This window comes from Delphinus delphis, chromosome 2, assembly GCF_949987515.2.
Source record: "Delphinus delphis chromosome 2, mDelDel1.2, whole genome shotgun sequence".
Taxonomy (NCBI): Eukaryota; Metazoa; Chordata; class Mammalia; order Artiodactyla; family Delphinidae; genus Delphinus; species Delphinus delphis.
In genome coordinates this window covers 88,715,641-88,734,735 of record NC_082684.1, presented here as the reverse complement: position 1 = coordinate 88,734,735, position 19,095 = coordinate 88,715,641, and the positions used below count along the sequence as shown (strand labels likewise).

At 38.2% G+C, this 19,095-nt stretch overlaps 1 protein-coding gene across 1 annotated transcript; it reads right to left on the bottom strand.

Moving 5' to 3' along the window:
* Positions 1-1,752: 1,752 nt before the first annotated feature.
* On the bottom strand, positions 1,753-17,904 carry BLOC1S6 (biogenesis of lysosomal organelles complex 1 subunit 6). The gene is made up of 5 exons (XM_060005170.1): positions 17,727-17,904; positions 11,952-12,093; positions 7,580-7,667; positions 5,243-5,329; positions 1,753-4,535 (listed from the first exon to the last, which is right to left on the bottom strand). The coding sequence occupies exons 1-5, from the start codon at positions 17,806-17,808 to the stop codon at positions 4,416-4,418; spliced, it is 519 nt and encodes a 172-aa protein (XP_059861153.1). The 5' UTR covers positions 17,809-17,904; the 3' UTR covers positions 1,753-4,415.
* Positions 17,905-19,095: the final 1,191 nt, after the last annotated feature.

The following is a 19,095-nucleotide window of genomic DNA, read 5'->3' as shown; positions in this document are numbered from 1 at the left end:
AAAGGGGCAAAATAAGCACCATCCCCACATGTGAATATGTGACTTCAAGATACCATGATATAACACCCAACATTTCTTGAGCTCTTCCTATTTTGTTACGGGCTTTTATATGGATATCATAAAACCTCATAATAACCTTATGAAGCCAGAAACACTTATCCCACCTTTACAGTTTAGGAAACTGAAAGGTACCCAGGGTTTAAGCAAGTCCAAGGCCCTAAAAATCAAGCAGGAATATAAACCACAGCAGTCTGACTTCAGGTCCACAATCCTAACCACTATATTACGAAGGTTCTACATCCTTTAAAATTTAAAGGTTTATGATCAAAGCAGAGGCCAGGAAACTTCAGGTCTATATACATGTATGTTTTTACTTCTTAGTATTTATTCTCTTGTACTAAGTGTTCAATATACTTTTTGACTCTCTTTTCCAAAGTCCTAATAAAAGTCAAACCTGGAATAGGAGTGAGCAGCACCCACACACGCTTATCCAAATTTGAGCACTGCAGGCCTCCTGAAGCACTTTAGGAATATACATTATTTAAACCAGAATGAACAGCAGGCTACCACCTTTTCTTCAGTTTACGATGAAGTGACAGTAGGGGGCAACCTCATCTTAAAACAGGTGGATATTATTAATTTATTATTCTTCACAAGCCTATAAGCCTCCTTTATTAAAGGTATGTAAAAGACACATCACCTTTCCCTTCTACCTCAGACTTGGCCTTTCCTTTTCTCTTTCTCTATTACCATCCCCAACCCACCCCAAATTTCACCGATCTTCTCTTTGACTGCCCTTCCTTCACGTTGTATTTCTTTGGAATTTCTGCTTTAAGTGCTTTTTAAACTAGTCATTAGAACCATCTCCCTTGACTACTCCCCTTCACTCTCTTAATGGCTATGAAAATAAACCTAGTTTCACCCAAATGTTAACCTGAAGACTAGATGGCACCTGGCCTCATACATGCAAGCAGAGCTAAAACAGTGTGAATAAGCTATCAATAGAACAAATCTTAAATATCTGATTCATCTGTACAAGCATAATATCTGAACAAATATGTAAAATAGGAACTATCTTGATCCAAAAGGAAAGCCCAGAAACTAAGTAACTTTTAAAAATATGTGCACAGTGAGGTCTGAAGGTTTAATGATTAAGAATCATTGCTTTAGGGACTTCCCTGGTGGCGCAGTGGGTAAGAATCCGTCTGCCTATGCAGGGAACACGAGTTCGAGCCCTGGTCCGGGAAGATTCCACATGCTGCAGAGCATCTGGGCCCATGCGCCACAGCTACTGAGCCTGCGCTCTAGAGCCCGGGAACCACAACTACTGAAGCCCGCGTGCCTAGAGCCTGTGCTCTGCAACGTGAGAAGCCCAAGCACCGCAACAAAGAGTAGCCCCTGCTTGCCACAACTAGAGAAAAGCCCATGCATAGTAACAAAGACCTAACGCAGCCAAAAATAAATAAAATAAAAATAAATTAAAAAAACAAAAGTAGTAGCTATTATTCTTATTCTCAAATAGTGAAGAACTTTATGAAGTTGGGTTATTGGTAGAATCTTTTCGTAACACTTTCAATCACCTTTCTGAAAAGGATTTCATGAGCCGACCAGTCATTTTGTGACACAACCTACAGAGAACATTAAGAGGAAGATGACAGGAGAGGAAAGCAAAGGAAAGGAATGTCTGAAATAAAGTACATAAAGGGAAGTGTACAGTGCTGTGTGCACATCAGTGCTTGATAAATGATACTGGATAATTCATAGACCTTTCTTTTCTTTATTAAATGTGTAAAAAGGAGTCCTCATTTTACAAGCTCAAAATCAGACAAGTATATGAGGGTATATAATTGGCATATTTATAAACTGTATCCACCCAAAAATTCACTGCGGACACAATCCATACTACATTCAACGTCTGCATATTTACATGATACCTCCTACAAAGTAAATACAAAATTAACTCCCATCACTTTAGTTCAGTACATATATGATATAGTTTCAAAACAAAGGCAATTTTTTTCAACTAAAACACCATAGGCAATTTTTTTCAACTCAAGTACCAATTCATAATTTTGTGCAAAAATACAGCAAGACTAATTATAAGGGTTCTCTTCAGTTTTAGTCAGTAAGATATGTTTGTACGCTACTGAGATACAGCTAAAGTTTTAGATTTTAATTACCAAAGTAACAGTACTTCTGATTTACAATTGACCTAAAAATAGTGGATCCTAATATATATTCTTGACATTTTAAAAAATCTTCAAAATGTAAGTAATACATTTCTAAAAGTACATGTGCCTTGCCATTCATTCAATAAACATGATTTATTTAAATATAGGTCACAAAAGTTCAATTAACCAGAATTCGATACCTATTTCCGGCCTGCTATTTATTTCAGTCTTAAATCTGACTTTATATCAAAAGCAGCAGTTTAAGAATTTATTTAATAAGATTAATCCCAAGAGTTACTGGGTAGCTTTCAAACTATTTCACTCCTTATAAATATAAATCACTAGAAAGTCTAGACCAGTGGTTCCTTGCATTGGACTTATCTGGGGGGCTCTTTAAAATGTGCATGGGCCCTACCTAAGAACTAATGAGTAAAAATCTTCAAGAGTATATTTTTTTAAAGTTTCCAGGTGCTAATATGCAGCCCAGTGTGGAAACCTCTGACTAGACCAGCGGTTCTCAACTTACAAGGTACATCAGAATCACTTGAGGAAATTTTTTAAAAAGGAAAAAAAGAGAAAAACAAACAGATCTGCTTCAATAGATTGAGAGTGGTGTCCAGGAACCAGCATTTTAAACAATCATTGCAGTTGGCCACCACAAATCACTCTAAGAAACAATGCACAGCCTTTGTCAGGTTATCAATGAGTACATTCAGCAGTTTAGGTGACACTGTCCTGCCAGTGCTAATGATCCTGCCCTAGGAGTTTTAGCCAGTGTTTGAGGGCAACACATAGCCTTTAAAAATAAAATATATTTATACTCTTAAACATAAGGTCAAAACCAAGAGAACTGTGAGATAATAATTCACTCACTAAAGAAGGGAAAGGTTTTCAAACAAATTTTTTAAACCTTTAAACAGACCAGTTCTTAGCACTCGACGTAAATCTAATGCCTTCTCCATCATTGGTTAGCCTGATATGTGATCAGAGGTAGTGAGTGATTCCAGCTTACCAAATGTAACGTAGATTATAAAAGATACACATTCTAATCATAATCTGTAATCTAATCTGTACAGTCTCTATGTAAGAGATTGGACATCATGGATATTAAGTAATACTAAAACAGTGAATAATACACTCTCAATTTAAAACAATGAAACTTCATAATATTTCCCTCACATAATAAATTTCTACATGTAATAATGGGGGAGGGGGATCTAGAAAACACTAAAGGTATCATGCTGCCTCTTTTGTGAAGAAGCTATTTACTAATTTTCCACCATTCTTGTCATTATCTATAAAATGGGTAGTTGGTATGTATCATTCTACCTTAAGAATTTTTTTTTAAAGCACAGAAAAAGTAACCACATGTTAAGACCACACAGCAAATCAGAGGATAGCTAGAACTAGCAGTAAGACTTTCCACTTGGAAAGCTGGGTTCATTATCTTATCAGCTTGACAACTGTATCTCACAGTGTGTGATGACTGTTACTAAGAATTATAAACATTTAAACACATTTGAGTGTGTGAAAGCTACATCACCCCCGCCAAACTTTAGGAATAGATATAATCTACTTTGAACCCAGAAGCAGCATAAGGAAAAAACAGCAACAACAAAGCTAGGAAGCAGATATAGTATATGGTTAGTGGAATCTACACGGCATCTTGCTCACCTATCCTATGTCTAAGATGCTACTATTTCCTGTGTACACACTTTTCTATCATGTTCTTCACAAAGGCTTATACCACCTCTTTTCCAGTGGCATATGAGATTAAACAGCTGGCAATTCTTCTCAACCAAACAATGAAAAGGCAACTGCCGAAACCCAGCGCTGTATTGCCAGAAAGGCAATTCATTTCATAAAATGAGAAACTGAAACTTTTAAATCCACACTTATTAAGAAGCTAAACAATTCATACTAATTTTTAACCACTTATAGTCTAGACTATTAAACCATTTTCCAGTTTATAAGTGACTTAAGGCCAAAATAATGAATTTTAACAAGCAAAACAAAGTTGAAAAATTACATATAAAATATCCAAACCAAGTGATATTATGTCTTCTACTTAGGAAAAAAAGCTTCTTGAATGGCTGAAATGAAGATAGAGAGACAGCACTCATGGGAAAAGGATTTCAAAACATAACACAATGGTATAAGGCACTACCTTAACTTCAGTCTACACTGGGTCACCTTAAATCCAGAACATGAACAGGGGAAGGAAGGACACAAACATCCAACTTCTCACATCCTTTTAGCTGGTTTGGCAGTTAACTGCTTTTCTCTTTCAAATTCCTTCTCCCGTTGCTGCTCCCTTTCCAACTCTTCTTTTTGCCTCTTCTGCTGCAGTTTAAGTGCTCTTTTCTAAGTCAAAAAAATTTAAAAACCAAGAGAGCAAAAGGCTTATAGGTTATGGCCTAATTTAAAAGTAGTAGTGGTTTTAGAGAACAAACTAGTGGTTTATGGGGGAGTACAATATAGGGGTGGGGGAGTGGGAGGTTCAAACTACTGGGTGTAAGACAGACTCAAGGATGTATTGTACAACATGGGGAATATAGCCAATATTTTGTAATAACTGTAACTGGAAAGTAACCTTTAAATATTAAATTAAAAATAAAAAATTTTAAGTAATAGTGCTTTGATTTAAGGTAATCAATAAATAATAATAAATTTCATGTTTAACTTTTAAATTCGTTCAGGGTAACTTTTTTTTATTGAAGTATAGTTGCTGTATAGTATAAGTTACAGGTGGACAATACAGTGATTCACAATTTTTAAATGTTCTTGGAAATTTAAGGTCTCCTTGATAAAAAAGTTCTGTTACTCAAAACTCTTATTATTAAATGAGAAATACAGTGACATATTCAGAGAATGTGAGCCCACCAGCCCAGCTATTAGTAGAAAAGCCCAGAGTGGGGTTAATAAGAATGTGTTTTAAAAGAAAACAATGTACCATGAATTAAGTACCCTATTGTATATGAATATATAAGAAGTCAGAAAATGAATACTGAAGAAAAACAGACAATTAAACCTCTACTTCTATAAAGACTGTGAAAGAATTTTCAACTCACTTTTAACTTTGATGTCTTTTCATGAAGCATCAGCATCTCCTTTCTTATATTCACCAACTTGGCATGATAGTGTTTAGCTTCAGTGAACTTACGATGGAAAAGTAAATTTAAAAGTCAATTTAAAACAGACTGAAATATCAAAATGGATAAATAAATCAATACCTAAATTACAGTTCATTCTGCCTAAATTTGTCAAAATTTTTGAAGATCTAATTATCTCCATATTTTAATTCCAAGATTCAAATTTAATTTAAACCACTAGTAGGCTTTTGAGAATAGTTGATTCAGTTCAGATTGATTAAAAGTTACTAAACATAAAATAGACATTTATATTCTGTACAGATAACATTTTGCCTTAAAAACATGCAATATAATTGGGAGATTGGGACTGACATATATACACTGATACGTATAAAACAGATAACTAATAAGAACCTGCTGTATAAAAAATAAATAAAATAAAATTCAAAAAAAAAACCACGCAATATAATTCTCAAATTTTAGTAAGACTATCCAACAATGCTATCAGTTTCATTTAAGAAAAGTAAAACACTCTCTACTGCCTTTACAAGGGAGAGACTGAGCCAGGGTACACATGACAGTTTAAGTGAAGTGTCTGCCCATCAGGAAAAACCAAGTTGTGGCCAGAGAGCCCTGAGAAGGCTGTGGACAAGTCTGATCATATTCTTTGGGCTTCTGAAGTCAGACCAAGGACAACAATCTCTGTAAGGACATTTTTCTTCCCAAGGAGTGATAAGTATAGACTTTCCATCTCTCCCAGAGATGGGAGAGAAGGAAAAAGAAACACCTCATTCTTAGGAAGGAAGGTAACAGAAAGAGAAGATCAGGTAAAAAAAAAAAGGAAAGAAGTGCCAGTAGAGAGATTAGCAGCCTTAATGTAGCTATAGTAAAGTCAGAGTCTGTCTAGAGTAAGAGTCTGTCTAGTCAGAGTAAGTCTAGAGCTTACAGACCCTCTTTATCTCTCTCTGGGCTTCTATTTTTCAGTTCCTGAATGACAATCAAAACCACTCTTGGGTGACTTCCCTGGTGGCACAGTGGTTAAGAATCCGCCTGACAATGCAGGGGACATGGGTTCGAGCCCTGGTCCGGGAAGATCCCACATGCCGTGGAGCATAAGCCCATGCGCCACAACTATTGAGCTTGTGCTCTAGAGCCCGCAAGCCAAAACTACTGAGCCTGAGTGCTGCAACTAGTGAAGCCCGTGCGCCCATGCTCTGCAACAAGAGGAGCCACCGCAATAAGAGTAGCCCCGGCTTGCCGCAACTAGAGAAAGCCCACGCACAGGAACAAAAACCCAACACAGCCAAAAATAAAATTAAAAAAACAAAAAACAACAATAAAAAAAACACCACTCATGGGCTGAGAGAAGGAAAAAGAGCAAGACTTAGTTCCTGCGACTTAGTTTCTGCCCTTTCAGATGGAAGCGTCAGTATTACATATGCTTGGTTCATTCATTCAACAAATATGTAGCTCTGCTGCAACATGAACTCAATGGAGAAGACAAAGACCACCTCCTTCACAAATCAAGAACTACTGAGTAGAAGACTTTGTATTTACTACCACAGGCCTCTGCCTAATACTACAGAAGGTGGACTTGGTTTCTGATTGTTATAAAAGGAAAACATTAATAAGCCACATTTTTCCAATGAAAAGTCCATTCTTTGACGTATATATGAAAGTCCACAAAATCATGCAAACTAAGCTATTTCTAATGTTCCGGGTAAAGAGAAAGGTAGCCACAAGTTCCTTATTTCTGTTAATTCTCCATTTCCTAAAATAAAGAGTATTAGTTCCTCTCATCAAAAAGCTATAAAGTTTCTGATGAAATTCAACTACTGTCACTTAAATTGAAAGATATAAAGGGGATGTAAAGGACCCTCAAACAGTCTATTTCAGTGTTAATTTGTTATGACATTATGAAAATACCATACAATTAAATAAATACTAATTTTAAAAACCATGTACTTGATAAAGAGAGATGTGCTTTCCTTAAGGGGAAAAATAGTACCTCCAAAGTTCCTTACTTTTACTTCTCTTTTATTAGTCTTTAATTATGAGCAGATCTATTCCAGACTTTCATATATAAGTTCAATTTCCTATCACAAGTTCAACATTTGAAAGCTAATAATTCAAGACAATAGAAGGTCTAATAAAGTAAATCAAGGTTTCCTGTTAAACAACAAATTCTAAACTTTAAAAATTAGAGGAAAACATATGTAAGTATCTCAAACATACATAAGCACAAAGTTGGGAGGATAAACCTAGCTATTTCTAAAATAAGATGTCATTAAGCTATGTCAACTAAATCATACTTACCAAAGCATTAATATCCAACATAGAATGACATTCTTTAAATTTTGAAATCTCTTGTTCCAGTGTGTCTAATAATACAACTTGGTTCTGTCTGAAACAAAAGCACACAGCCAAAATAAACTTTACATACTTTAAGTGATGGTTCATTAAAAGCAACCACATTCATCTTGGTTAATGTTAAAAGTAGAAATTAAGTTGGAAATTTATTGACTCTCCAAGGCTTATTTAGTTTATCATAATCTTTTTCAAAATAATATTCCAAAGCCAAAATAATATTCCAATATTCTGATAATTAAATACGTCTTTTATTCTTGCCTCAATTTCAGATTTGAATAACATCAAACCATTTAAAATTATTTTATTACTTATTCCTAACAACTCTCTGTATTATCCCCCAAAAAGTTTTTTTATACTATCTTGCCCAAGAAACTTGATGTTTTATATATATTAAAATTGTAACATCATCATAAAGGAAGAGGAGCAGTGACTTTTTAGATTAGAGTTGGAAAAAAATGCAGTATCAAGGGATAATAATCAGTTGGTGTGATCTTGCAAATTTAGTTTCTCTGGACCTAAATTTCATTTACAAAGTAAGAAGGTCAGACCAAGTAATTTCTAAGACTCCTCAATAAAATCTGATTCAAAACTTGCTATTGAGGAAGAGAAGCCAACTTCTCTGATATTCTTCTCCAGATCAACCAATGCTAGGATCACAGGAATAAGTGACACTGCGGGGGGGGGGGGGGGGGTCACTTAATTAAATATTTTAAAGAATACTACAGACAAAGAAAAATATGACATGATGTGCTTGCAGAAGTATGCTAAACAGAGAACAACAATGAAAAAAAGAAATAGCAATGAAGAGACTGAAGGGCAGTTAAAACATCCCCACCATCTAGCACTGAGTATGGCATATCCTACAGGTCAAAAGTGTCCCTTCAGCTCTGACTGGAGACCACAGAAGGTGAAACCAGAATGGATGAGAGGAGAACCCAGCAAGCCAATGATCCAAGACAAGCAGGACAGCAAAAACAAACTGTTACAACTGGAAAACAATAAAAAATAAACAAAACCAAAAGTTGGTTCTTCCAAAATATTGATAAAACTGATAAACTTCTAGCTAGACTAACAAAGAAAAAGAGAGAGGAGATACAAACTACTAACATAATTTATGGAAGAGGGGTCATCACTACTTATCCCATGGACATTAAAAGGATAATAAAGGAATACTACAGGTAGCTCTATGCTCACCAATTTGATAACTTAGATGGAAATGACTAACTCCTTGAAAGACACAAACTACCAAAACTCACACAAGGAGAAACAGATAATCTAAGTAGGCCTATATCTATAAGTAGTAACCTTCCAGAAATCGAAGTACCAGGAACAGATGGCTTCATGACGATTTCTACCAAACATTTAAGGAAGAAATTATACCAATTCTCCACAATCTCTTTCAGAAAACAGAAGTAAAGGGAGTACTTCCTAATTCATTCTATGAGGCCAGCATTATCCTAAAATCAAAACCAGATAAAGACATTATAAGAGGGACTTCCCTGGTGGCACAGTGGTTAAGAATCCACCTGCCAATGCATGGGACACGGGTTTGAGCTCTTGTCCGGGAAGATCCCACATGCCACGGAGCAACTGGGCCCATGCGCCACAACTACTGAGCCTGCGCTCTAGAGCCCACGAGCCACAACTACTGAAGCCTGCACACCTAGAACCCATGCTCCACAACAAAGAAAAGCCACCACAAGGAGAAGCCCACACACCACAACAAAGAGCAGCCCCTGCTCACTGCAAGGAGAGAAAGCCCGTGAGCATCAACGAAGACCCAACGCAGCCAAAAATAAATAAATAATTTTTTTTTTTTAAAAAGACATTACAAGAAGGAAAACTATAGATCATTATCTTTCAAGAACATAGATGCAAAACTCCTCAATATCAACAAATCAAATCCAACAATGTATAAAAAGAATTATACACCACAACCAAGTGGGATTTACTCCAAGTATGCAAAGCTGGTTCAACGTTTGAAAATCAATCAATGTAACCCACACCAACTGGTTAAAGAAGAAAAATCATATGGTCTTATCAGCGGATGAAGAAAAAGCATTTGACGAAGTCCAACACCATTCATGATTAAAAACACTCTAATCAAACTAGGAGGAGAGAGGAACTTCCCCAACTTGATAAAGAATATCTTTAAAAAAACCCATACAGCTAATATTGCACTTGTGGTAAGAAACTAGATGCTTTCCTCCTAAAGATCTGGAGCAAGGAAAGGATGTCCACTCTTACTACTCCTATTCAACATTTTACTGGAAGTCCTAGCTAATGCAATGAGACAAGAAAAGGAAATAAAAGGTATACAGATTAGAAAGGAAGAAGTAAAATTGTCTTTGTTCACAGATAACATGATTGCCTATGTGGAAAATCCCAAAGAATCAACAACAAAAACCCAGGAACGAATATGTGAATATAACAAAGTTTCAGGATACAAGGTTAATATACAAAAGTCAGTTGCTTTCCTATATACCAGCAATGAACAACCAGAATTTTAAAAAATACCATTTACAATAACCCGTCAGATGAAATAATCTGGTATAAACCTAACAAAATATGTATAGGATCTATATGCAAAAACTATTAAACTCTAATGAAAGAAATAAGAGATATCTAAGTAATGAAGAGATATTCCGAGTACATGGAATAAAAAACTCAATAGTGCTAAGATATCAATTCTTCCCAACTTGATCTATAGGTTCAATACAATCTCAATTTAAATCCCAGAAAGTTATTTTGTAGATATCAACAAACTGACTCTAAAATTCACATGGAAAGGCAAAGACCTATAATAACTAAGACACACTGAAGAAGAACAAAGTTGGAAGACGTACATTACCAAATTTCAAGACTTACAGAAACTACAGAAATCAAGACAGCAGGATATTGGTGAAAGAACAGATACACTGATCAATGATACAGTGTAGAAAGCTCTTTACTAGACCCATATATTTCTCTTTGTTCTTTCTCTGAAGTTTGCTTATCTTTCCTTAACACTCAAGAAGTTTAGTAACTGCTTATTCATCATATTCAACTGTTATAAACAGTAGCTGATTTTACTATCATCATCGTCATCACTGTCTAGACGCCTAGGAAGATAAATGGGGTTATTGAAACACTAAATTTTAGCCAATGTCCTCATCAATTAAACTTTCCAATTAAACCTTGATTCCTAACTTCCTATAAATAAAGTGTTACCAGATATGTTTTGTTTGCAGAGTTTCTTACCTTCCTTCAGTCTATCATATATCATTCAAACTCACCCACAAAATCTTTGACTTTTCTGCCACAAGGATTGGCTGGTGTTAAAATACAAGATATACCACACACTGGGGAATAAAAATAATCTTACTTGGAACTAGCAGAAAACTAAGAATGTTACCAGCTTCCGTAACTACAGTAGGGTACTACATGTAGTAGAACACAGTACCACTTTTATATTCATTTATCATCTTCAAACCCAAGGATTATAACATTAGTTACTAATATTTAAAAAACGGACATAGTTGTTGATTATTCCTCTCCTTTTGCCCTAATAAAGGCCTCTGAGACCAGTTTTCAAAGAGTAAGTCTTAGAGCAGCAGTGGTTCATAGCCAGTTTAAAGGTGACCACCACAAAAAAGAAATAATAGGCCAGCTTGGGCAATCCAGAGAGGTCCTGACCCAAGAGGAAGAAGAAGCTCAGGCTGCTGTTTCTGGGTGACAGCTGATAAAATCCGAGTGTATATTTTTGCATATTGATTACACTTTATGGATTCCATTCTTCCTTATCCTGTTTCTCTCTTATTCTCCAATCCTTTATTTAGCTAGTAGAGTTATAAACTAAGAATGAAATGGGTCATCTCCAAAAAAGATAATTAGGGATTTCTGGCAACTCATGTGAACCAGCAATTGAAAACAAATGTGACTCTTACAGAGGCAATTTTGCAGCTCTACTCAGAAACAGGTGTATACCCATTTGCAACATCCCCAAGAGGCGATTCTTTCCTAAAATAGTGGAGAGACACCAAAACTAATCAAAGAGTCTAGATAAGATTTAGGGGTACTTCTCAGAAGAGACCAAACACTCTAGGAGCATTCACTTCACCTTTTACATTTAGATTACTGTGTAATCTAAATTACATGTATACTATGTAATTTAGATTACTCCACTCCCATTTGCTAACACAAAAGACACAGAAATACTCCATTGTATTAAATGTTACAAAATATTATCCCTAATACAGTATATACTTTACTTATACAGTAAATTATGACTATGCCAGAGAAGAAATGAGTGCATCTATGTTTTTTTTTTTCAGCTCACGTGAGTTCCTGGAGAGCTTGTTTTGATCTCTGCAGATCTGGCAAGTAGTGAGAAAGCAAGCCTTCTGCCAGTTGCTCCACAGCTTTGTCTTCTATGGTCAAGTCCTCTATTAACCCTTCATCTGGAGAAGTGTCACTTAAACCTGTCCCCAAGCAAAAAATCAAATTTAGGAAGCTTTTAAACTGACATGGGGTAAGAAAGTAGCAGGGAGGAAGGAAAGGAGGCTGGCAGTGGAGTTCAGAGCACACACACAGGATACTATAGGTATCCTTTTTTTTTTTTTTAACTTTTACTTCCTGAGCATCCTCTAAAAATCAAGTTATGAGCACTCAAAAAATATTTTAAAGCTACTAGTACAAGGTAAAGTCTAGCTGAAAAGAACGTTAACACACGCAAAATTCCATATGTGTATGTATTTTTCAGGGAAGGAGATTTAGAGTTTTCGATGAATTATTAAAGGAGTCTGAGGCTTAAAAGGAAGGAACAGTTACTGAATGGAAGCAAGAAATTCTTCTTTCCAAAAGCTTGCAGAATTTTTTTTTAATTAATTTATTTATTTTGGGGTATGTTAAGTCTTTGTTGCTGTGCGTGGGCTTTATTTAGTTGCGGTAAATGGGGGCTACTCTTCATTGTGTTGCACAGGCCTCTCACTACGGTGGCCTCTCCCGCTGCAGAGCACGGGATCCAGGCTCACGGGCTTCAGTCATTGTGGCTCGTAGGCTCCAGAGTGCAGGCTCAGTAGCTGTGGCGCAGGGGCCTAGTTGCTCCGCAGCATGTGGGATCTTCCCGGACCAGGGCTCAAACCCGTGTCCCCTGCATTGTCAGGCAGACGTGTAACCACTGCACCACCAGGGAAGCCCCTAGAGATTATATATTTTTTAAATGCAGGGACTTCCCTGGCAGTCCAGTGGTTAAGACTTCACCTTCCAGTGCAGGAGGTGCAGGTTTGATCCCTGGTCAAGGAGCTAAGATCCCACATGCCTCCCGGCCAAAAAAACCAAAAGGTAAAACAGAAGCAATATTGTAATAAATTCAATACAGACTTTAAAAAAATGGTCCACATTAAAAAAAAAACTTAAAATTTTTTTAAATAAATGCAATACCTAAAAATATTTTTTTTCAATTCTATGGAAGTAATATGAGTCAACATTTATTTTGCATAGAGCTTGATAGTTACATGTAAAGGGAGGGTTGTTTTGTCATTTGTTAGCAGGAAAGAAATTTTCTAAGAATTTCTCCTCTCTTGAAATTCAGAACCTTAATTTACCATAGAAAATAGTGTATAATAATTGTCTTCTGTGTAAATTTAGATTTGATGCCAGGAACTATTTTATTCCTACCTTTCCTTTGAATAATAACAGTGTAAGCATTGTACCAGGCATTCAAAAATGTCTAACATGAATACCCATCTATCACTACTCCTACCGAGAAAAGTACAAAACAATTTCTAAATAGGGTTCAATGAATGATTTGTAAGATTTTAGAATCACTGGTTTAGAATTAAAAACAAAAAAAGTGAAATGGCCACATTACTAAAATGGTACTCCAAAAGCATTTTTAAACTAATATTAAACTCTGAAACACCTCTTTAATCATAATCTGGTAATAATCCATAACATCAAATTAGATCATTATACAAAATACGTTCATCACAATACATTGCTTATAGCTCATTTCCAAGTATAGTTTTTACCACAGATTTAAATTTTGGCAAGATTGAGGAAAACAACATGCTGTCATATTCAAAATTAGCTTTTAGAGATCAAAATAAATTAGCATGGTTTTTATTTGGATCCTGAGAAACATATGAACAAACTTTGGAATTCTCTAGATTGCAAGGCAATATTCAAACAAGTAAGAGCTAACTAGAAACTGAAGCACTCCACAAGTGAAATAAAAATATAGTGGGAAAAGTGAAGCATTTACAGATATTGCCATTGATGTTTCATCAGATGGGAAGTGAATAAAATATATCATTAATGTTATATATATTATATTATTATGATTAATGTCACTGCTAAAGGCTTGATTACAATAACAGTGCAAACAGCAGCAACTCTCTTTAAAAAATATAGAAGGGGGCTTCCTTGGTGGCGCAGTGGTTGAGAGTCCGCCTGCCGGGTTCGTGCCCCAGTCCAGGAAGATCCCACATGCCGCGGAACGGCTGGACCCGTGAGCCATGGCCGCTGAGCCTGCGCGTCCGGAGCCTGTGCTCTGCAACAGGAGAGGCCACAGCAGTGAGAGGCCCGCATACCGCAAAAAAATAAAAATAAAAAAAAAATAAAAATAAAAAAATAAAAAATATAGAAGGGCTTCCCTGGCGGCGCAGTGGTTAAGAATCCACCAATGTAGGGGACACGGGTTCGAGCCCTGGTCTGAGAAGATCCCACATGCCGCGGAGCAACTAAGCCCAGGCACCACAACTACTGAACCTGTGCTCTGGAGCCCGCAAGCCACAACTACTGAGCCCACACGCCTAGGGCCCACGCTCCGCAACAAAGAAAAGCTACCGCAATGAGAAGCCCACGCCGTGCAACAAACAGTAGCCCCTGCTCACCGCAACTAGAGAAAGCCCACACACAGCAACGAAGACGTGACACAGACAAAAATAAATTTTAAAAATAAATAAATTTAAATATATATATATATACTTAAAATATATATTTAAATATATATATACATAGATATGCATACATATATATACATATGTATATACATATACATATATATACATAGAAAACATAAGTATTACAGACAAACAGAAACAACCAAATAAGGATATTTCAACTTTAAGGAATAACAACCAATACACCTTCCTTAAACTATATATACATTTTAACTCACACCAACCCCCTTACCCTGCCCCAGTCTTCTGGTTAAATTATTGGAAGAGTTGAAGTTTCTCATGTTTTTACACACATTTATTCACTAAGTTCAAGGTACTTTATTGTGGGAGACAAGAAACATTTGCTGCACATACATTTTATGTACTAGTTTTTGAGGTTACAACAATAAATTAGGCAAGTCCCCATCCCTGAAAAAGCTCAATACAGGGGAATCAGAGAATGTGAGAAGTGCCATAGATTAGAGAAATCACTTTCATCAGGGATATCAGGGAATAATTCCTAAAGGAGGTGTGGTGGGCATTTGAGCTGAAGCTTGAATGGATAGAATATTCATTCCTTTCTTTTTTCTTTTTAACTGTTACTCATTGTAAAAACTTAAAATACAAAAGAAGGGGGTATAACCTGAAAAGTAAAAATACTCCTCACTACCTTACTCCACAGAGAGTCACTCTGGAGTTTCTTACATAGCCTTCAAGAAATTGTCTTTGCATACACATGGTTAAACCCTGTTTTTATCACAAATGAAATCTTGTTTATACTGTTCTACAAGTTTTCTCATAAATATATATCTCAGATATGGTCAACATGTATGAATCTACTCCATTCTTTTTAACAGAATTCTACCACATTTTGTTTAACCAGTTCCCTATCGTTATGAACTAAAGTGTGTCCTTCCCCCAAAATTCACATGTTGAAGCCCTAACCTCCAATGTAATGGTATCTGGAGGTGGGGGTCTTTGGGAAATAATTAAGCTTAGATGAGGTCTGAGTGTAGGGTCCCCATGATGGGATTATTGACCTTAAAAGAAGAGGAAGAGAGACCAGAACTCTCTCCTTCCACCATGTGAGGACACAGTGGAAGGCAGCCATCTGCAAGATCAGAAGAGGGTCCTAACCAGGAACATATTTTGCCCACACCTAGACCTTGGGCTTCACAGCCTCCAGAACTTCAAGGAATAAATGTCTGTTGTTTAAGCCACCAGCCTATGTTATTTTATTATAGCAGCCCGAGTAGACTAAGACAAAGAAAATAAGACACCTATTCCACTTTTTGCTTTTTCAAACAATGTTACAGTGAGCTTCCTTGCTTGTCTTTGCATATTCATATCAGTTTCTATAGAATAAATTCTTATAAATAGATTAATGGAACAAGGTGTTTATGCATTTTTTAATAGACACTGCAGGGACTTCCCTGGTGGCAAAGTGGTTAAGAATCTGCCTGCCAATGCAGGGGACACGGGTTCCATCCCTGGTCCGGGAGGATCCCACATGCCATGGAGCAACTAAGCCCATGCGCCACAGCTACTGAGCCTGCACTCTAGAGCCCGTGAGCCACAACTACTGAGCCCACGTGCCACAACTAGCCCGCATGCCTAGAGCCCGTGCTCTGCAACAAGAGAAGCCACTGCAATGAAGAAGCCCACGCGCAGCAACGAAGACCCAACGCAGCCAAAAGTAAATAAAATAAATTTATAAAAAAAAATAGACATTGCAAAACTGCTTTCCTAAGAGATGTCACCAATTTACACTTCCATCAGCAACCTATGAGGGCTACTATTTCCAAATGGGTAAGAATTCTAAGGCAGGAGAGGAAGGGATGCAATATGGGTAAAGGAAGCAGCATGAGGAAAGGTGGGAATATAGGATGGCTCTGGAAAGAGAGGTTAGTTTGGGGTGTCTGGAGCATGAGACATATGCAGTAGTGAGCTCTAAGACCATGTGGCCAGCCTATGAGGACCCTTGAACGAGAAGATAATGTGTTTGGCCCTTAATTTAGTAAGGAACCATTTAAGGTTTCCAAGCAAGGAAATGGCATGATGGGAGCTTTATCTTGGGGCAGTGACGTGACAGTGGGATAGATGGAATGAATAAGAGACTGGAGGTGGACTAGCCTTACAACTGTTGTTGTAAAGGTGAAAATGCAAAGAGGAGATGTAAATTGTACAGTAGAATCCCCTGGACTAAACAGAGGTAGGAGGCAAGTGGAGGAAAGAGACAAGAGTAATGTCAAAGTTTCAAGTGATAGTGACTTGGCACCATTAATAGGATCAGACATCTACTTTTATTTATGTACATGCTGTGTGTGAGATTAGTGCAAAATAACCATGTCAGAGTACCCAGCAAGCAGATGGAGGAGCAAGCAGAGAGAGACCCAACCTGCACTTACATACAAGGAAGTGATATTTACAGAAGCAACTTTGGAAGGTGTGAAGAGAGAGAAGTCACTGAGGAAAAGCACCACCAAGAAAGGGCTGAGAGCGCTATTTTGGGGTAACCCCTATATTTCTGGAACAGGAAGTACAAGTAAAGGTACATCCAAAGTCCTGAAGCCTTTCTCACCTAGGGTTCCTCATCTGAACCGCAGAACACAGAAACTGCTTTGAGTGACTACCTTCTCAATTCTCCCTAGGATAGTACAAAGATAGTATCATTATGGATGCAGAAGTCATTCATTACATTCAATAGATGCCCTAGGCCATTAGGGTTTAAATCTCTCCTCGAACTCGGGCTGAGAAAGACCGCTGGAAGAAGGACGCAGTAAGGTCAAAACGCAAGATAATCATTTCATGAGTGAGTGTGCAATATTACTGGATACATCAATTCTCTGAATTACAAACCAATCATCCTTCTGGTAAATTCATCCTCAACCACTAACGTGTAACAAATAGCCAACAGTGTGCTGGAGTCAATACACAAACTCAGAATGCCTTCACCATCAACCCCCACCAACAGCACCCCAAACCCCGCCTCCCCCCAGATCTCGTTTCCTGCCTCCTCCTCTGGCCAGGAGAGCCGGCAAGGTTCCCTAGTTCAGCGCTGGGCACAGAGCCTCGGGGCGGCAGCTGCCGAAAGCATCTTACTCCCGCGGGGCGGCCCGGAGACCCACCCACTCGGGTGCCGCCCGCCCGCCCCGCCCCACAGCACGTACCCGGCGTCGGGCCCCCGGACTCCAGGCCGTGGGGTGGCCCTGCCAGGACCCCGTCCAGGGAAGGCGGCCCAGGGACACTCATGTCCCTCCCGCTGGGAACGGGGAAGGGGCAGTAGTACAGACTGTCAGGTACAGTAAGGAAGCACCGAACGCATACAGAGCCCACCGGGACAGAAGCGACGGTCGCACCCGGAAGTGACGGAAGCGGAAAAACAGCTCGGGGCACGTGACCGAGGGTCCGCCTTCCCGCTTTTTGCCTCCTCCATCCACCCACCCACCGCGCTTCGGGGGTTCCGGGCGGACGTCCTAGTCTGGTCGGTCGGTGTCAGTAGAGTCAGCTGGGCGGGGCTCACATCCCTGCCTCGGATGGTGGTGGGGGGATGGAAGGGGCGGTGACGGGAAGGCGCAGCTTTTCAGTTTTGTGTCCTTGTTCAGGAAACACCTTAGGAAGAAGGACTGCGTGCTTTCCCTGAGATTTGGACCCATAAAAAATTCAGTGTTTAGGTCTCTTCAGCTTTGCTAATTGGGGGTCTGCCAGGATTCGTCTCTCCTCTTGTTGATTGTATGCCCTCCTTACCTTAGACCCTCTTAGACTGTAATAGTGGCCTCCTAATGTTGCACCCCAAAATTGCCTGTCCAAACGATTTTTTCTATGTTGCAGGCAAAGCTGTTTTCAAAAAAATTGAGAATTTATCTCTAACCTCAAAAACTTGCACCTGCTCCCCATTGCCCTTATCAGTGCACTTGTACCCCTTCCTCTTTTGGCCTTCTTTCCTCTCAAGATTAGCTGCTCCTCACTACCTGTGGTAAGCAGAATAATGCCCCCAACAAAGATATCCACAGACTTCACCCCCAGAACCTGTGAATAGGCTGTTTCACTGCAAAAGCGTAATCAAGGTTGCTAGGCCCATGACTGTAAAATAGATTACCCGGAGTTACTGAGTGGGACTAACATAATCACAAGGGCCTTCAAACTGGGAAAGGGCGGCACAAGAAGAGTCAGGAGGGAGATGTGACTATGAAGAACGACTAGAGCAATGCAACATTGCTGGCTTCGAAAATAGAGGAAGAGGGTTACCAGTGACCTCTAAAAGCTAGAAAACACAAGGAAATGGATTCACCACTAGAGCCTCTAGAATGGAACTCAGCCCTGCCAACACCTCAATTTTATCCCAGTGAGAGCTGTATTGCACTTCTGACCTACTGAACTCGAAGATAACATACAAATTTGTATTGCTTTAAGTCTGTGGTTATTTGTTACTACTTAAATAGGAAAATAATGTACTACCCTTCAAACATCCTTTGAGAACTATGCCCTTTCATGCCTGGAATATTTTATTCTTTTCAAAGTCCTACTCATCTTTCAAGG